This window comes from Podarcis muralis, chromosome 12 (genome assembly GCF_964188315.1).
Source record: "Podarcis muralis chromosome 12, rPodMur119.hap1.1, whole genome shotgun sequence".
Taxonomy (NCBI): Eukaryota; Metazoa; Chordata; class Lepidosauria; order Squamata; family Lacertidae; genus Podarcis; species Podarcis muralis.
In genome coordinates this window covers 51,966,821-51,986,694 of record NC_135666.1, presented here as the reverse complement: position 1 = coordinate 51,986,694, position 19,874 = coordinate 51,966,821, and the positions used below count along the sequence as shown (strand labels likewise).

Below are 19,874 nucleotides of genomic sequence, written 5' to 3'. Positions count from 1 at the left end.
CCAGCCCAGCTTTCATATAGCCTCACAGTTTAGGGGAGTTAGAACAATAAAACAATGAGATAAAACAACAAATTAAAACAACAAAATGAAGCACTAAAAGGAGTTAAGAAATAAAATGGAAGAGGGGATAAAAGCAAATGCTAAGGGTTGGTTATAGAGCAGAAACTTGCCTTAAAGTTGGCCTTAGAGCTAAAAACCCTGCTTCAAACATGCAGTAGCCATCTTCCTCCTTGACTAAACATAATCACTACCCGATCTGGTTTATTTATAGACCTGAACCTACTGTGAAGGGGTTCAAAGCATCGCATCCCCAATGCTCTCGCACTCCTTTCTGCAGCACCAAAGCAGTCAGCCCTCCTCGTGCTGTGACCTCCGCTACTCCCGCTTGTCACGGAGAAGAGACAGAACAGGATTTTTCTCCACCCTACATCAGGCAAACTGCAATCCTGCACATCTCCCTCCTGGACTTTTGTCTTACTTTACTCACTAAATCCAGGGCTCAGGGAGGGCTTCCCCCATTTGGCTGTATGGCAGTTTTTAAAAAATAAAAATAAAAATATTTTTAAATTAAATTTTCCATTTTAACAATCCAATCAAATCACATTAAATATTCCAAATTATACAAATACATATCATATAGTCAAAATATTCTGCCAAATTATAATTTTTTATTGGGACTTCCCATGCTTCAAGTTCCGGGGGCTGTATGGCAGTTTTGTTAGGTTAATGATTTCGGCTATCATCAGGTTTTCATCCCACTTGGTGAGCTATTTTGAACAGAAGCTGTTTGGCACAGTTTCACTCACCAAACACTGATTAATTCTAACTTTCATCGGACCAAGGAATTTAGGGTGTCTCGCATCGAAGAAACCCATCTCTCTCTCTCTCTCTCTCTCTCTCTCTCTCTCTCTCTCTCTCTCTCTCTCTCTCTCACACACACACACACACACACACACACACACTTGCTGACTTGCTCCTCTTTCTTTCTCTTCCCTTTTGGGCACAGCAGTGCAAAGTTTAATACTGTTCTGAGCTGAGTCAGCTTAATGGCTGCTATTTACTTATTTGTACGGCTGTTATGTGGAAGCAGCTCAGGAAACCGCTGTGTTGTTTACCGGTAATTCAGAAGCTTGTGGCCTCTGGTCCTGCCAAAAGGAGAAGGGATGGAAGAAAGGCGAATACTGCACCTAATCCCTCCGAGGTTTGGGCGATTTGCAGCATGGCCAGGAATTGGTTGACAGGGAGTTACTACAGCTCTGTGCTGTAGCCGCTGCCTTCCCTCTCTCTGTTTGCGCTGTGGCTACCATTTTGCGATCCTAGAGGTTCAAGGATAGTGTCCAGTTTCCCCTTCAATAAGATATGACTAGAAGAAATGGTCAGACACAAGTTAAGGAGATAACTGCTTTAAACAACCTAATGTTTATTAGTTGTTTATATCTGCAGCGCCGGATTTACGTATAAGCTAAACAAGCTATAGCTTAGGGCCCCACTCTCTTGGGGTCCCCCCCAAAAAATTAAAGGGAAAAAAACCTGGATGTACATTTCCAAAATATAAGATAAAAAATAAATAAAATAAAACCTACATACAGCAACAGTGTTTTGTGTTGTGTAGGCTCCTATGATGTAAGTCAGGGGTCAGCAAACTTTTTCATCAGGGGGCCGGTCAACTGTCCCGCAGACCTTGTGGGGGGCCAGACTATTTTTCGAAAAATATACAGTAAATACCCTGCAAACTGGTCCCACAGCTGCCTTCGGACCTGGAGGAGGAACGCACTCTGCACACGCTCAGGAGCACGTCTCACCGGCGTTGTTGACGGGCAGCAGCTGCTCCATCGGCCCGTCCCAGCAGAGCTTCCAGGCGGCGTGCACCACGTACTGCGGCCCATCGTCCGAGGCCAGGTCGGCGGGCAGGCTGCGCACACAGAGCGCCGGGTAGGTGGGACACAGCTCACCTCCACCACCGAGCCAGGTGCCAGGCGTGGGGCCAGCTGGCGTGCCAAGCTCTGGCTGAAGATCTGCAATGCGCCCGTCACGATGCCCATGGCGCAGCCCAGACCTGCCACCCGCCCACTCCGTCCATGGCTACACTGGGTTTATCTCAGTATGCAGGCGGCGAGGCTTCGGATTGGCTGCAGGAACTTCCTGCAGCCAATCTGAAGCTGCGCCACCATCACCGCCTGCCCAGAAGCCGTGCCAGTGTTGCGAAAGTTGAGGTGTCCGCAGCACGCAGGGACTGACCAAGCAGGTGGCAGGGTCCACAGGCCAGATTTACAATCTTGGCGGGTCGCATCTGGCCCCTGGGCCTTAGTTTGCCTACCCCTGATATAAGTAATGGGCCCTGCCTGCTAGCCTGCTCCCTAAAATATAACTGGTTTGCTCATTTCTGGACATATAAAGGGCCCCATTACCTTCAGTAGCTTAGGGCCTCATCAAACCTAAATCCGGCCCTGCATATTTGCTATTTGTTATTCATTGTAAACGCATAGTCCCTCACTAATAAGTAAAGCAGGTGTTACAAAAGTGTTGAATATATTTACAACACAATAATATAAAGACGATATGGGACGCGGGTGGCGCTGTGGGTAAAACCTCAGTGCCTAGGACTTGCCGATCGCATGGTCGGCGGTTCGAATCCCCGCGGCGGGGTGAGCTCCCGTCCTTCGGTCCCAGCTCCTGCCCACCTAGCAGTTCGAAAGCACCCCTAAGTGCAAGTAGATAAATAGGTACCGCTTTGTAGCGGGAAGGTAAACAGCGTTTCCCTGCGCTGCGCTGGTGCTGGCTCGCCAGAGCAGCTTCGTCACGCTGGCCACGTGACCCGGAAGTGTCTTCGGACAGCGCTGGCTCCCGGCCTCTTAAGCGAGATGAGCACGCAACCCGAGAGTTGGTCACGACTGGCCTGTACGGGCAGGGGTACCTTTACCTTTAATATAAAGACGAAGGATTTATTGACTATTCTTTTAGTGGCTGCTCAGCTATCAGTAGCTCAAACTTTGAAGGCTTTACAAGGATTATCCATGGATAAATTTTATGCAGTATGCTGGCCAATTGGTTGGTTAGCATCTGCCTGTCTTGGGAGACAACGGAGATGTGTGCCATTGATCCAATATACAATATGAAACTATCTGCAGATATGGCTATCTTGAACAGTACGGCTTTCACTATATTCTTTCCTGGTAATGACTGACTATGATGGCTAAAACAAATTTTACAGGAATGCTGCATAGTACTTTCTTTCTTTCTTTCTTTCTTTCTTTCTTTCTTTCTTTCTTTCTTTTGAAATAAATTTTATTAAAGATTTTCTTGAATTACAAAAGAACATGCAATGTCTCTTTTCTTATGCTGGATAGTTGAATAATTCGTATGGCTTAATAAGAATCCTTTATTTATTTCATAAAATGTATACATCTCTTGATTATAAAAACAACAACCTTCAAACCAGTTTACTAAAGGATAAAACAATAAAAATGAAGAAGAATTACAACCATACTTCAAAACCTACAAAAGTAAAAATACTGAAATAAATTAAAATTCCCCGAACTTTCTAAGCATTCATGTTAATGCACAATCAGATACCAGTTTGGGGGGGGGCATGCTATGTGTGTGTTGTTTTTGTTGTTGTTAAAGATTTTATTGATTTTCCATTTTCAAAACAAATATCCACTATCAATACTAAACATTAACTCTTTCATCCCCCCCATTGACTTCCCTTAGCTTCCATTTCTGGTTTATTACATCAAATTATACGTTCTGCTGTTTATATACAATACTATGTTATCACAGTGTTATATTCCTTGTTTTATGTAAATCAAATTGTAAATGTTTATTTAAATCCTGCCAACGAGTCCATTTTTTTTTGGTGTTTCTGCAAATATATTGTAATAGGTTCCCATTCTTTTTCAAAGTCCCTGCTGTCCTTTTCTCGCAGTTTGTCCGTTAACTTTGCTAACTCTGCATAGTTCATCAATTTTTCTTGCCATTGTTCTTTAGATGGTACTTCTCCAGTCTTCCAATTTTGTGCTATTAGAATTCTTGCTGCTGTTGTAGCATACATAAATAATGTCCGTTTTTACTTTGGCAGCTCTTGTCCTAAAATACCTAACAAAAATGCTTCTGGTTTTTTAACAAATGTTATTTTAAACATTCTTTTCAGTTCGTTGTATATCATTTCCCAAAATATTTTGATAATCTTGCACTCCCACCACATATGATAAAATGTACCTTCCCCTTCTTTACACCTCCAATGGTTCTTTTGTTCTGTTTTATACATTTTTGCCAATTTTACTGGGGTGATATACCATCTGTACATCATTTTCATGTAATTCTCCTTCAACAATATACAATTGGTAAATTTCAAATTCACTTTCCACAATCCTATCCAGTCCTCAAATATATATATATACACATTTCTGGTTCTTAGTGGCAGAACATGAATATTGAAACCTATGGGATGTATACAAATGAATCCAGAGATCTGTCCCTAAAAGGGGGCAGCTAGAAGTGACATTTCCTGCTCCCTTTCCCCCCCTCTCAGCCCCCCTCAACTTGCAATTAATGGTTCCCAGAGATCCAGAGCCTCTGGCAAGGAGCAGAAGGGGAAGAGAGCAGAAAATTGGACAGAGGTACATTTTGCTCCCTTCACAGGGGAAGCCCATGACGTTTTCCCCATGGATGGATCTTTGGGCCCAACCCTATTCGCTCACTCACATCTAGGTCAAATTGTAGGCTAGCATTCAGTATACAAAATATTCTTCAGGGAGCAATCACAGAAGGATGGAGCCATCTTGGTCACTGGTGTTCTGTGTATGGTTGCTGGTTATGGTGACCTCTGGAACGGGAACGGGAGCTCTATCGCAAGGCGCACAGAAAAAAAAGAACGAGACACATCTGAGAGCCAAGCGAGAAAGCTTCTTTCTGAATTTTTCACCGGCGAAAGCATAGATGATGGGATTAAGGCAGCAGTGGCTGAAAGCCAGCGATTCGGTGATTTGCATGGTGTAATCTAAAAGCCTCCTTGAGCTGCAGCTATGAAAGAAATCGGAGAGCCTCAATATCTGCAGAAAAAGTGATATGTGGTATGGAGTCCAGAACAGGAAGAACACAACAACCACTAATAAAATCAGCTTCATGGCTCTTCTTTTCCGGTGATTTTTGCAGGACATCAAGGTTTTGACGATCATCAGGTAGCAGAAACTCATGATGCACAGTGGGAGAAGGAAACCAATGACATTATATTCTATGTAAGTGAAAATGGGCCAGATTTCCTCAAGGTGTTCAGGATACAGAGAAGTGCATTCTCTACCTATATTTCGGATGAACACGAAATGGGGAGCTGCAAACAAAATGGCCAAGGTCCAGACTGCAAGGCTAGTGAGAGATCCATGTCGGATTGTTCTGGCTTTCATGATGCAGGTTGCCCGGACGATAGCAAAGTACCGATCAATGCTTATGACAGTGATGAAAAACATCCCTCCGTACAAGCCCACGGAGTAGAAAGAGGAAACGATCCGACACGGAATGTTCCCGAGTGTCCAACCTTTTACGATGTAAGAAGCCCAAAAGGGAAGAGAAATGACAAAAAGGAGATCACAAATGGCCAAGTTCAGGAGAAATATGTCAGTGACGCTCTTTTGACGCCCACCTTGCACGATGGTCAGAACCACCAGGCCGTTTCCAACCAGCCCTACGGTGAACACAAGGGCATACAGTATGGGCAGAAAGACTTTGCCAAATGCCTGGATGTCTGTTTTCTCGCACATTATGGCCTGCTCTTCATAGAGATACTCAGTGACCACTTCCAGATGGTCCTCAGCCATGATGTATACTTGCCTGAAAAAGGAAAAGGAGAAGCACAGTTAGCCGTGGAAGAGAGAAATAGACTTCTCTCCTGAGGTGGCTGGTGTCCATTGGAATTGGCAGGGAGGCCAACAGTAGGTGGCGCTAGAGCCAATGGAAGGCAGAGCTAACTAATTCTAGAGTTCATATCATCATAGAGTTGGAGTGGCCCCGAGAGTCATCTAGTCCAACTCCCTGCCATGCAAGAATATGCAGGTGGTCTGTATGGGGATTGAAACTGCGACTTTGGTATTAAAGGTAAAGGTAAAGGTACCCCTGCCCGTACGGGCCAGTCTTGACAGACTCTAGGGTTGTGCGTCCATCTCACTTAAGAGGCCGGGGGCCAGCGCTGTCTGGAGACACTTCCGGGTCACGTGGCCAGCGTGACAAAGCTGCATCTGGCGAGCCAGCACAGCACACGGAAACGCTGTTTACCTTCCCGCCAGTAAGTGGTCCCTATTTATCTACTTGCACCCGGGGGTGCTTTCAAACTGCTAGGTTGGCAGGCGCTGGGACCAAGCAACGGGAGCGCACCCCGCCGCAGGGATTCGAACCGCCGACCTTTTGATCGGCAAGCCCTAGGCGCTGAGGCTTTTACCCACAGCGCCACCCGCGTCCCGACTTAGGTATTACCAGCACCTAACCAACTGAGCTAACTGGAGAAGGCAAGTGTTGGTGGATCAGCCTCTGGTGCTTATTTCAAATGCAAAGCAGCTGTGAACCCAACATTAAAGTCCTACAGTTGTGTTTAGTCACCTCTTCACATTTTAAGCAACATTTTTGTTTCTTGAAGAACATTTGAATATCACCCGCCGCCTTTTCCTTTTTTTCAATTTTATTTTTGCATTTTCTATTTTACATAAACAAATGAATTAAATTCATAAACACATAATCCCTTTGGACTTCCCCCTCCCATTGTGGATTTCCCCCTCTGCATCTCTTTCATAACTCTATTTTTTTATAAATCCTTTGTCGATCCAAAGTTCAATTTTTTACTACAATTTTTCTGTCAATCCCAGTGGCGTAGCGTGGGGGGTGCAGGGGGGGGGCCGGCCGCACCGGGCGCAACATCTGGGGGTTAGGGGGCGCAAATCCACGGGTTAGGGGGCGCAAATTACTTGCCTTGCCCCGGGTGCTGACAACCCACGCTACGCCACTGGTCAATCCTACCAATGTATGTAATTGGTCGCTATAGCTTTTCAGCAAAAGTTTGTGAGTGGATCATAAATTGCATGTTTTACATTTGCTTCTGACTGCACCCCATGCACCTTTACTTGGGAGTAAGTTCCATTGAACTCAGTGGGACTTACTTTTCAGTAGACATTTAAAAGCGTGCAAGCCCTGCTGGTTTTAGCGTGACTCTGCTGCAACTAATTTTTGCACTAGAACAAGGTTGTAGCTCAGTTTTCTGGCAGCTAAGGCAGTTGGCGCTCTGTGCTATTATGACCAGAATGGTTTGGCTGGAAAATACCAGCAAAATTTAAAATTAGTAGTAGATACCTATTTACACAAATGCAGTCATTTATACTGTAACTGCAATCACCTCAACAACATACATTTAAAGCACATGTCTCCCCCCCCCCCCCAAAAAAAAAATATATCATGGGAACTGTAGTTTATCCTTTACAGAGTTACAATTGCCAGCACAAACTGCAGTACCCTTAATTCTTTGGGCAAAACCCTGTGCATTAAACGTTGCCGCATGCCACCATTTTGAGGGTTTTTGTTTTTTAACATCTGCATTATTGTTTACAGTTAACTTCCTTAAAATTTTGTGCTATTTCTAGATAGACCCAGATTAAGGTAAAGGTAAAGGTACCCCTGCCCATACGGGCCAGTCGTGTCCGACTCTAGGGTTGTGCGCCCATCTCACTTAAGAGGCCGGGGGCCAGCGCTGTCCGGAGACACTTCCGGGTCACGTGGCCAGCATGACGAAGCTGCTCTGGCGAGCCAGACCAGCGCAGCACACGGAAACGCCATTTACCTTCCCGCTAGAAAGCGGTACCTATTTATCTACTTGCACTTAGTGGTGCTTTCGAACTGCTAGGTGGGCAGGAGCTGGGACCGAAAGACGGGAGCTCACCCCGCCGCGGGGATTTGAACCGCCGACCATACGATCGGCAAGTCCTAGGCACTGAGGTTTTACCCACAGCACCACCGCGTCCCTAGACCCAGATTACCGGAACATAAATTAATCTTGTTCCTTTTTCTACATCACAGCCCACGTGTTGTGGTACCAATCCAAATTGGGCCTCGTGGTGGCAGCTTTTTACCAAGAAAAAAATAATACATGGCAGATCAAATCATGGATTTCTTGTCATCTGACATATTAACGGGTATTAAAATGCTTGAGTTTGTTCAATCTCCTGACTACCATATGTACATTTGTGCCATTTAAGTGGACTCCAAAGGTAACTACCATTTCTCTGAAGAGGTAACATTTGATTGTTTTACGATAAGTCACCCTGGATGGAATCTGTCAAAAGGTGATTCAAGCCAACTTTCCAGTTGACAGCAGAACCATTTCATCAGCCTAAAGTGGTATTTTAAATTTGTGCAGCATGACCAAGACTTGGTGGGGTGTGTGTGTTCCTTTTGCAATCCCAGGGTGATATGGGGCTGCAGCCCTACACACACTGAATTTGAAATAAGGCCGTTTAAATCAGTAAAAGGAACTTTGAGTAAACATTTACAGATGCTTGTCATTTTTCAGTGGAAAAACCAAGTACTGCAGAACCCTGGAAGCCAGCGAGACGAAGGAAACGATTGGAAAAACAATGTGCAAGTGGAACGAGGTTTAGTGGAGAAACAGTTTTTGGATAAAGCTAGAAGCTGTTAAGTCTGGAGGCATCCTTAGATGATACAAGAAGAGAGAAAAGCCTGTCTTGCGTTTCATATGATGTGCAGTTGCAGCCTCAGCTATCAGAAGCCTGGGAAACCCTTTGGTGCCTTCTTCTCTGAGGTTCACTCATATTCACTGAAAAGCAGCTCCTCTGCCACAATATGGAAACCTCAGCAGTCACATCTTGATAGTTCCCACTCATGGTGTTAGTTTCAAGCCAGACCTGATAACCAGACATTAGGTCGCTGTAAGGTAGTGGTTCTCAAAGGGTGTGGCAAGCGAGGGTTGATGGCAAGGGTGGCAGGAAGATTAAAGAACAAGAAACAGGCAAACATTTCAGTGTTTTACACACACACACAAACACACACACACACACACACACACACACAGAGACAGACAGACAGACAGACACACACACACACACACACAGAGAGAGAGAGAGAGAGAGAGAGAGAGAGAGAATATGGGTTGATAGCTTTTCAAAATACAGTGGTACCTCGGGTTACAGACACTTCAGGTTACAGAGCTTCAGGTTACAGACTCCACTAACCCAGAAATAGTACCTCGGGTTAAGAACTTTGCTTCAGGATGAGAACAGAAATTGCACGGCGGTGGCAGCGGGAGGCCCCATTAGCTAAAGTGGTGCTTCAGGTTAAGAACAGTTTCAGGTTAAGAACGGACCTCCGGAACGAATTAAGTTCTTAACCCGAGGTACCACTGTAGCTTTTTTGACAAATATGATTGGGAAAGGCTTCTTTGTGTTGTTGAGAAGATGAGACTTTGTTTGCCTCAAATGAAACCAAATATAAATGAGATCACCCATACCTCTCATTGAGTTTGTATATAGCCATTTATTATAGTAATTTTATTATTTGTACCCCACCCATCTGACTGGGTTGCCCCAGCCACTCTGGGCGGCTTCCAACATGTATAAAAACACAATAAAACATTAACCATTTAGAAAGCTTCCCTATACAGGGCTGCCTTCAGATGTCTTCCAAAGCTTGTATCTCTTTGTCTCAGGAGTCACATAACTCCATACCCTCCAACATTTCTCTCATGAAAATAGGGAATGGCTTCTGTAAATCTGGAACTGTTTCTGGAAAGTAGGGGCACTTGGAGGGTCTGGACTTAAGGTACATATGTAAGAGGCTCGTTTAACATTATATTTTGGGAACGAATCGTGTTCTTATGTAGCTGCATTGCTTCCCAGTTGTCCCATACTATAAAGCAGTTATGTTCCATGTTATAAATCAAGCACTGCTAGAAATGGTTTCTTATCATTTTCCAAAGGATCTTTTCTCAATAGAAAACTTGGTGTGGTGTGAGCAAATTTTTATTCTAAAAGGGTTTTTTTGTTTTGTTTGAGAAGCACTGCTGTAACCTGTTAATCCAGCCTTTCTAAACCTGTGGGTCCCCAGATGTTGTTGAACTACAACTCCTATCACCCCTAGCTAGCAAGGCCAGAGCTCAGGGATGATGGGAGTTGTAGTCCAACAACATCTGGGGACCCACAGGTTGAGAACCGCTGCCAGTTAATCCTTAGTTCCCCTCCTCGGCTACCCCCTTTGCACAGAAGCAGCCTGCTGCTATCTTATCTTGCTGGCCCAGGCAAGGATGGTTGCAGAAGCCCAGAGACAACAGGATGAGGCTTCTCACGCAGATGGGGCAAGAAGACAGGTGGAAGTGGTAATGCTGCAAAAGGCCTGCGTCTGCTGACCTTTGCGGGAAGAAGATGCATATTGCACTGAGCTCGCTTTCGTGGTGCTTCCATCCCTCTCTCTTCCCACACAGCAAATGCCACCTCTGCCCCTCTCGTCCCCTCTTGCCCACAAGGGACAGTCCTTGTCCTCTTTTGTGTGTCCCCGTCTTCTCTCAGTATAAATTGGGGTGAGGAGGAAAAAGGAACACGGAGTATTGTAGGGTTGGATGCACAGGAAAACCACACCGTGTTGAAACACCCAAGACTTTGAAAAACATTTAATGGGAATTAAATGTTTCACCATACATTTGAAGCACCGTATTTTTCGCTCCATGAGACGCACCCGACCATAAGACGCACCTAGTTTTTAGAGGAGGAAAACAAGAAAAAAAAATATTCTGAACGAAACAGTGGGTGTATGATTTTTGTGGTTCATGCTGTGGCCACAGACATGTGATTTGATGGTGAGTTTGGGGTAGCCCAATGCAAAAATCCTGAGAATCCATTTGGATCTGTGCTTTGTAACCACGTTTTTGCGCCCTTTTCTTTTTTCTTTTTTAAAAAAAGCATTATCTGCTTTTTGCCCCTGGGCAATTCGGCTCCAGGGACCATGCATTCGTTCCATAAGATGCACAGACATTTCCCCTTACTTTTTAGGAAGAAAAAAGTGTGCCTTATGGAGCGAAAAATACGGTACATTGAAAACACATCACTCTCTCTCAATGCCCCGCCCCACCCCCACCCCAAAGAATCCTGGGAACTTGGAAAAGCACAGAGCTACTCTTCCCAGTACCCGCCGTAACAAATGACAGTTCCAGAATTCCTTGGGGGAAGTCATGTGCTTTGAATGCACTTTAAATACATGGTGTTTGCAAAAGCTCTTTGCAAAAGCCCTCTTCACATGTGTAGCCGATGCATGAAGGGCATAGCTGGGCCCCACGGCTGACCCCACACCAAAGGTATGCATACTTTTGAGTCTCGCCTTGACCCCACAATGTCTATTCCGAGAGAGGACCAGCTGGAAGGAGAGACTATGTGCATCAACTCCTCTCCCACATGCTCTTCTCAATGTGCGTGGGGTACGAGCATTTTGGGGGCAGGGGAAAATGGGCACTGCCCGGCTCTGCCCTCAATGTATATAGTATATGTTGGGATAAGGCCTTTGGGGTACGTAGCTAAGTCACAGAGCACAGATTTGAGCCCCGGCGTCTCCAGATAGGGCTCAGGGAAAACCCTGGAGAGCGACTGCCAACCAGGGTTGCCATATTTCAAAAAGTAAAATTCCTGACACCGCCAAACCATGAAAATTGTTAAAGGTTTTTTTTTTAAGATACCCACCCAGACTGTTGAGCTTAATTGGGGAACAAACCCAAATTGTTGGGTGATTTTAAGCTTTTTGGAGCTTTTGGGTTTTCCCTGACATTTTGCCAGTTCGGCAAAATTCCTTCCCGATGCCATTTTTACACCCGAAAACCAGGACATGTCAGGAATTTTTGAGACATAGGCCAAGCGTACTGCCAACCAGTATAGATAAGAGTGAGCTTGGGCCTGTAAGACAGCTTACTATGGGTAGAGATCCTACAGGTCAGGCCAACATGGGAACCTGCAGATGTTGTTGGGCTCCCATCAGATCCAACCATCAGGTTCGGGGGTGATGGGAGCTCTGGTCTGACAACAACAAGGCTACACCTTCTCTAGATGTACCGTACTAGATGAGCGTCACACTGTTGGCTCATGTCAAGTTTGTGGTCAACCAAGACTCCTAGATCCTTTTCATATGTACTGCTCTCAAGCCAGGTGTCACCCATCTTGTATTTGTGCCTCTCATTTTTTTTGCCCAAGTGCACTTGGGCAAAAAAAATGAGAGGCACAAATACAAGATGAGCCAACAGTGTGACGCGGCAGCTAAAAAAGCCAATGCAATTCTGGGCTGCATCAATAGGAGTATAGCATCTAGATCAAGGGAAGTAATAGTGCCACTGTATTCTGCTCTGGTCAGACCTCACCTGGAGTACTGTGTCCAGTTCTGGGCACCACAGTTCAAGAGGGAGACTGACAAACTGGAACGTGTCCAGAGGAGGGCAACCAAAATGGTCAAAGGCCTGGAACCGATGCCTTACGAGGAATGGCTAAGGGAGCTGGGCATGTTTAGCCTGGAGAAGGGGAGGTTAAGGTGTGATATGATAGCCATGTTCAAATATATAAAAGGATGTCATATAGAGGAGGGAGAAAGGTTGTTTTCTGCTGCTCCAGAGAAGCGGACACGGAGCAATGGATCCAAACTACAAGAAAGAAGATTCCACCTAAACATTAGGAAGAACTTCCTGACAGTAAGAGCTGTTTGACAGTGGAATTTGCTGCCAAGGAGTGTGGTGGAGTCTCCTTCTTTGGAGGTCTTTAAGCAGAGGCTTGACAACCATATGTCAGGAGTGCTCTGATGGTGTTTCCTGCTTGGCAGGGGGTTGGACTCGATGGCCCTTGTGGTCTCTTCCAACTCTATGATTCTATGATTCTAGATTCAGAGAAAAGGCTTCCTTCTTCACCTCCAAGTCAGTCCCTTTATCAGCCTTTTGAGGACAGGGAACCGTGTCACAGCAATCATGCTTTCCCCACTTCACCCATTAATTGCACAGCTAAGCTAAAGACCGTCTCTCTGACTACAATGGCTGCTGGATCTTTCTTGACAGTAAAAGAAAGGGGCTGGAGGCCCTTTGATGGAACTGATAGATTGCCAGCAATAGCTTAATCATGGCTGCTGTTTGGAAGAGTTGATTGTTACGAGATATTGAAAGCTTCACTTCCCGTGGTGGGCTCATTTATTGGTTTTTGTTAAAATAAGTGATACAAAAAGTGGAAGAGCATACAAACGCCACAAGCCACAATACAATATCCTGTCTCTTTCAAGCTACCTTCGGTTCTCAAAAAGGTACACCCCCATCTCCAGCCGGTCACAAGCATCTACTGTTAAATACCGTATTTTTTGCTCTATAAGACTCACTTTTTCCCTCCTAAAAAGTAATGGGAAATGTGTGTGCGTCTTATGGAGCGAATGCAGGCTGCGCAGCTATCCCAGAAGCCAGAACAGCAAGAGGGATTGCTGCTTTCACTGTGCAGCGATCCCTCTTGCTGTTCTGGTTTCTGAGATTCAAAATATTTTTTTTCTTGTTTTCCTCCTCCAAAAACGAGGTGTGTCTTGTGGTCTGATGCGTCTTATAGAGCGAAAAATACGGTAGTTATTCAGAGCCAGTCATTATCATGTATGATCTAGATGAGATTCCTGCACTGCAGTTGTTTGGACCAGATGACCTTTGGCATTCCTTCCCAAGTCTGCAATTCTATGATTATGTCATTGGCCTGCATCTAAGGATGCTTCCAGATGGGAATTAACGCTGAAGACAGATTGCTGGGATTTCGCAAATGGGTAATGCGCAAGAAAAGACAAAAGAAAACCTGTCCCTAGTGGTGTTATTAGGAAGGCCGTAACACTAAACAATTTTCAGCAGCAGCTAAGGAACTAGGATTACCTGGTTATACCTTAACACCAAGAGAATGTAATACAGTGGTACCTCTGGTTACATGCTTAATTCGTTCCAGAGGTCTGTTCTTAACCTGAAACTGTTCTTAACCTGAAGCACCACTTTAGCTAATGGGGCCTCCAGCTGCTGCCGCGCCACCAGAGCACAATTTCTGTTCTCATCCTGAAGCAAAGTTCTTAACCCAAGACACTATTTCTGGGTTAGCGGAGTCTGTAACCTGAAGTGTATGTAACCTGAAGCGTATGTAACCCGAGGCACCACTGTACTAAGATAAATTGTCATGTTAAAGATGATCTGTAGATGGTTCTGATCCATAGGTGGTATCTGAGACCACGGAAAAAGGACAGGGTTTATAGGGTTGATAATTTTGGTGGGCAAAGGTGTGCTGTGATCAACATGGACTTTTACGTTTGTGGTGACATTGCCCCAAATTTTCGAACAATCGAGATATTGTTATCAAGGTAATGCATGGAATTCCAGTTCGTAGGGCTGCCATCTGCTGCCCACTTACCTGGGAGGGAGTCCCACTGAACTCAGTTGGAATTACTTCTGAGCAGACATGCGCAGGATCGCATTGCTAGAAGAGATTTTGCTGAATTTGATTCATATGATTTCCGATTAGGACGATGAAGAATCTCCTAATGGCTGCAAAAATTTGCGTCCCAGGAAGTGATTGTTAAACACTGTTTCAAAACAGAAAAGGTTCTTGGAAGAAGCCTAGCAAACTACAGAAATAGGAACACTGCCCTATACAGTGGTACCTCGGGTTAAGTACTTAAATACGTTCCGGAGGTCTGTTCTTAACCTGAAACTGTTCTTAACCTGAAGCACCACTTTAGCTAATGGGGCCTCCAGCTGCTGCCGCGCCACCAGAGCACGATTTCTGTTCTCATCCTGAAGCAAAGTTCTTAACCCGAGGTACTATTTCTGGGTTATCAGAGTCTGTAACCTGAAGCGTATGTAACCTGAGGCACCACTGTATTTGAGATGCTTTAGAAAAGGAGATATCCAATGACCAATGTCAGTCAAACCCACATAGAACCACTAAAATCAGTAGACTAGTTAAGTCCATTGATTTGAATTGGTCTACTCTTAGCATGACTAATGGTGGCTTATCACCCCAGAGTTGTAGCTGTAATAATATAGTTTAGTGTACAACCACAGGTCGTAAAACAGATTATCTTCCACACCTGAACCCTGCAAAAATCAGAATACAACTCCCTTCACATCAGCTGGGATTCCACCCTGCTTGGATTTTTCAGTGCAAATCATTCTTGATTCTAGAGACTTTGGGCAAGATAAGGGAGGTTTGAAAAGCATTCTTTCCGATGCTTTTAGGGTATTCAAATACCTTTAGGTCACAACCGTGCCAAAGCATGTTTAAGTGTCAAATGACACATTGTGCTAATTGCTAAAAGCAATTACTGTGTGCAGTTTTTAAAAATGTCTACAACCACCACAGGGTGGGTTGGGCAGGATTAGAACCACCAGCATCCCACAGTCCCAACGAAAATCTCTCCCTGGAGAGGCTATTAGCCTCAGGAAAGAGGATTCCACTGGCGACATTGGAAAGGTAAGCACAGTGGCGTAGCGTGGGTTGTCAGCACCCGGGGCAAGGCAAGTAATTTGCTCCCCCTAACCTGTGGATTTGCGCCCCCTAACCTGTGGATTTGCCCTAACCCCAGATGTTGCGCCCGGTGCGGCCGGCCCCCCCTGCACCCCCCACGCTACGCCACTGGGTAAGCATAATCTTAATTGTGCAACCTTTCACATGCCTAATCGTAAGGAAATAAAATAATATAAAGTTGAGGTCATTTTCATCTGTTTCAGTATTTTAACTTTTGCATGCTTTAAAGTATGGCTGTAGATTTGTCTCGATTTTATTATCTTTCTGCAAACCACTTTTAGGTGTTTTTTCTCTTCTTCTTCTTCTTCTTCTTTAATCAAGCAGTGTATAAGTTTCATGAAATAAATGAATCCTGAAATAAATATGTCCCATATAGCTTGATGGGGCTGACTCTGAGGAAGCTGCCTAAATGATCGCATCTCTTTTCACCGGCTGCCATCCTGTTATGCAGCCCAATGCACCCCTAAGTTCTTTTCTACAGCCTCCCTTTGCACCCCTTATTTTCACCATGTTTCCATTCCTCCCCCCTTTTTTCTCAGGTCCCCCTTGCACACTGATCTCCCTCATTTCCATGCCTCCTGCTGGCTGTTCTGCACACCATTGTATATTTAAGATGAATAGACTCTTAAGAGCAATCTTGTCAGTTAAAGAAGCTGATGGATTTTGTACACGCAACAGGCATTGACTTGTTAATGAAATATCTGTTTTAAATTGCTTCATTGAATCATGCTGAAGACAACACATGGTGTCAGAAGTGAAATACGGTACATAGTGTGGTGGTACTATCTCTCACATGGGGCAACTGAAGAATGGAGGGGGGAGAATTCAGTGAGTAGGGAAAGACACTGACAGGGAAATTGTAGCATTAAACAATAACATTATTATTATTATTATTATTATTATTATTTATTTATTTATACCCAACCTTTTCCCCATCAGAGACTCAAGATGCCTTACAGATAAAATAAGAATAGCTAAAAACATAGGAAGAAGTGTTAGTAAAGCAGGAATGGATAGAAATTGAGAGAGGGGAAAGCGGCAGTTTTAAACAAAGGTTTGATTGTTTTTGAAATGGTGACTTAGGTTGGTTCACATTTAAGTGTGAACTGAATCAAATTTCTCCCGATTCCAAGATCTGATACATGCTTACCTAAGCTGAGAGTAAGTTCAGTTGAGCTCTTGGGGTGAACTTTTGAGCAGGCATACACAGGATTCTGCTGTTAATATAATTATTTTTTTTAAAAAAAAAACATGATTTCAAGGTTTAGTCTTGGAAGGACTTCTACTGCAGCTCCTTCCCCACTAACAGCAGTGGATATTTCCATGCCGCAGACTGGAAGTGATGTTTCAACTCCACTATTTTGGCACTGTTGAAATCTCTGTGGCAAACAATTTGATTTTCTGATTGCTTGTACAATGAGACAACCCCCTTTGCTTTGAAGATTAAAATGGAATATATATAGTTTATTTTTTAATAAACAAAACAAAGAAAATATGTTTCATGCTGCAGCCATATCTCGCATATGATGAATCTAACACATCCTTAATCAGTTGTCAGCCTTCATATTTACTTTCGTAGCCGTTGGTTGAGAAGGAGATCAAAATTACATGAGCTAATATTGTGAACTAGAATGGCCAGGTAAAAAGGACATTGGCTCCGGCACCTTTAATAGTAGTTTGTCATGCAAAGTAGCCTATTGAAATGCCCTCTCCTATACATTAAAGGTAGTGATGTATGGAAGTGAGAGCTGGACCATAAAGAAGGCTGATCGCTGAAGAATTGATGCTTTTGAATTCTGGTGCTGGAGGAGACTCTTGAGAGTCCCATGGACTGCAAGAAGATCAAACCTATCCATTCTGAAGGAAATCAGCCCTGAGTGGTCACTGGAAGGACAGATCGTGAAGCTGAGGCTGCAGTACTTTGGCCACCTCATGAGAAGAGAAGACTCCCTGGAAAAGACCCTGATGTTGGGAAAGATGGAGGGCACAAGGAGAAGGGGACGACAGAGGACGAGATGGTTGGACATTGTTCTCGAAGCTACCAGCATGAGTTTGACCAAACTGCGGGAGGCAGTAGAAGACAGGAGTGCCTGGCATGCTCTGGTCCATGGGGTCATGAAGAGTTGGACACGACTAAACAACTAAACAACAACAACAACAACAATAGGGTACATTAAAGGTGCAGGAGTGCTATGGCCCTTCAGATATTATATGCTGCTTCTTGTTCTTACCTTAATAGGCTCTGTCTTGCTTTGAATGAAAATGTGCTCAAATCTGATCAGGGTGATTGCTCCCTCTTCTGCCTTAGACTGATGCAGTCAGAGCATAGACTGCAGATGCTGCAACTGTTTCCTCAATTGCAACCCAGCTCTGCAAGGGAAATGAACTGCTTCTTCCGAGAAGATCTTGCATAGGCTGACCAGGACTGCATGCATGTTTAACTGGGCTCTTGCTGGGCTGGAAAAAAAAATATGGGGTGGGATTATGACATGAACATCCACCAGATTCTGAGATGAATGAATCATGTGACATAAAGAGTGTCCACTGGAAAGTTAATTTCCCTAAAGTGCCATGGACTTGACTCCCAACAATAATTTCTCATTTGTTTTGTTTTGTAACGTTTATGTCATATGTTGTGTTGCAAGCATGCCTCTGCTCCACTCTGAAAGGAAGGACAGGGTATGAAAACTTTTTAAATAAATAAATGTCATTTTAGAAAGATAGATACAGTGGGTTTCCCCCCCTAAAAAATGTTCAGGGGTACTCTCATTTTGACTCAAGAAAATTACCATTTTATAGTTCAAATCGGGGGAAATAAATACAGTAAACGGACAAAAGTACAAAGAACATGCATTGCCTCATATTACACAGCTGACAGCTGACAGTAACTTCCACATTGGCATGAGGTTGTGTGCACTAACGTCTTCCCGATAATGGCTTGCTGTTGGTGTCTGTCGCCAGTCCTCTAATGCAGATGTCATAAGAGAAACCATGATGAGAAAGGGGAATTAAAGAATGACACTGTCTATATTCGTATCTGCTTTATATTCTGTATTGAGTAAGTATATGCATGCTATCAGAGAATGTCGTTTTCTGAGAAATAATGTGCCTTTGACTTCAAGAATGAATCTTTTTACTTGTACCTCTTCATTTCTATCTTTTTAAAGAATGTATCTTTAAGAATGACTTCAAGAATGTATCTTTAAGAAAGTATTTTTTTACTTGTATTTTAAAGAATGTATCTTTTAGAACATGGGTAGGCAAACTAAGGCCTGGGGGCCGGATCTGGCCCAGTTGCCTTCTAAATCCAGCCCGCAGACGGTCTGGGAATCAGCATGTTTTTACAGGAGTAGAATGTGTGCTTTTATTTAAAATGCATCTCTGGGTTGTTTGTGGGGCATAGGAATTCGTTCATTTTTCTCTCTCTTCAAAATATAGTCCGGCCCCCCACAAGGTCTGAGGGACAGTGGACTGGCCCCCTGCTGGAAAAGTTTGCTGAATCCTGTTTTAGAACGCATCTTTTTACTTGTATTTCCTTACCTTATATCGCTCCTTAAAATGTAACTAAAGAATGTAACTGTTGACTTTGTATCGCTGTATAGTTTAATGCCCTCATATCCTGTATTCCCTGTTTTATGACTTTGTATTACTACATTAGGGACGCGGGTGGCGCTGTGGGTAAAAGCCTCAGCGCCTAGGGCTTGCCGATCGAAAGGTCGGCGGTTCGAATCCCCGCAGCGGGGTGCGCTCCCGTTGCTCGGTCCCAGTGCCTGCCAACCTAGCAGTTCGAAAGCACCCCTGGGTGCAAGTAGATAAATAGGGACCACTTACCAGCGGGAAGGTAAACGGCGTTCCGTGTGCTGTGCTGGCTCGCCAGATGCAGCTTTGTCACGCTGGCCACGTGACCCGGAAGTGTCTTCGGACAGCGCTGGCCCCCGGCCTCTTGAGTGAGATGGGCGCACAACCCTAGAGTCTGTCAAGACTGGCCCGTACGGGCAGGGGTACCTTTACCTTTACCTTATTACTACATTAGTGTATAACCAATCTGTGAATATGATTATCCTCTGCTACTCACAAACTGTCAAACTCACAAACTGTCAAACCTTGTAACACCACAGCGCCACCTACTGAGTCTACAAATGAATCCACGAATACACATAAAATACAAACATAAACCAAGTTTAATTAATAAAAGTATGCAGAACAGAACTTCACAGCAGCACTGATAACCATTTCCCAAAAATCCAGTCAATCATGTAATCTGCATGCCGATCACCCCAGAACCTCCGGTGTTCTTTCCTGTAAATAAAGGAAAAACAGAACTATTAGTCAAGA

General features: G+C 44.3%; 1 protein-coding gene across 2 annotated transcripts; it reads right to left on the bottom strand.

The window, feature by feature from the left end:
• Nucleotides 1-3,359: 3,359 nt before the first annotated feature.
• LOC114607556 (CX3C chemokine receptor 1-like) lies at nt 3,360-18,113 on the bottom strand. 2 transcript variants are annotated; one of them, XM_077916431.1, is made up of 3 exons: nt 17,771-18,113; nt 16,690-16,756; nt 3,360-5,826 (listed from the first exon to the last, which is right to left on the bottom strand). In XM_077916431.1, exon 3 carries the CDS (start codon nt 5,811-5,813, stop codon nt 4,761-4,763), a length of 1,053 nt encoding a protein of 350 aa, XP_077772557.1. In that variant the 5' UTR covers nt 5,814-5,826; nt 16,690-16,756; nt 17,771-18,113; the 3' UTR covers nt 3,360-4,760. The 2 variants fall into 2 exon arrangements, with proteins under 2 accessions (XP_077772557.1, XP_028606673.2); XM_028750840.2 differs by lacking the exon at nt 16,690-16,756.
• Between the last annotated feature and the right edge of the window lie 1,761 nt (nt 18,114-19,874).

Coding starts and splice junctions, on each gene's coding strand:
- LOC114607556 (XM_077916431.1), bottom strand. CDS start 5,813: ATGGCTGAGGACCATCTGGAAGTGGTCACTGAGTATCTCTATGAAGAG.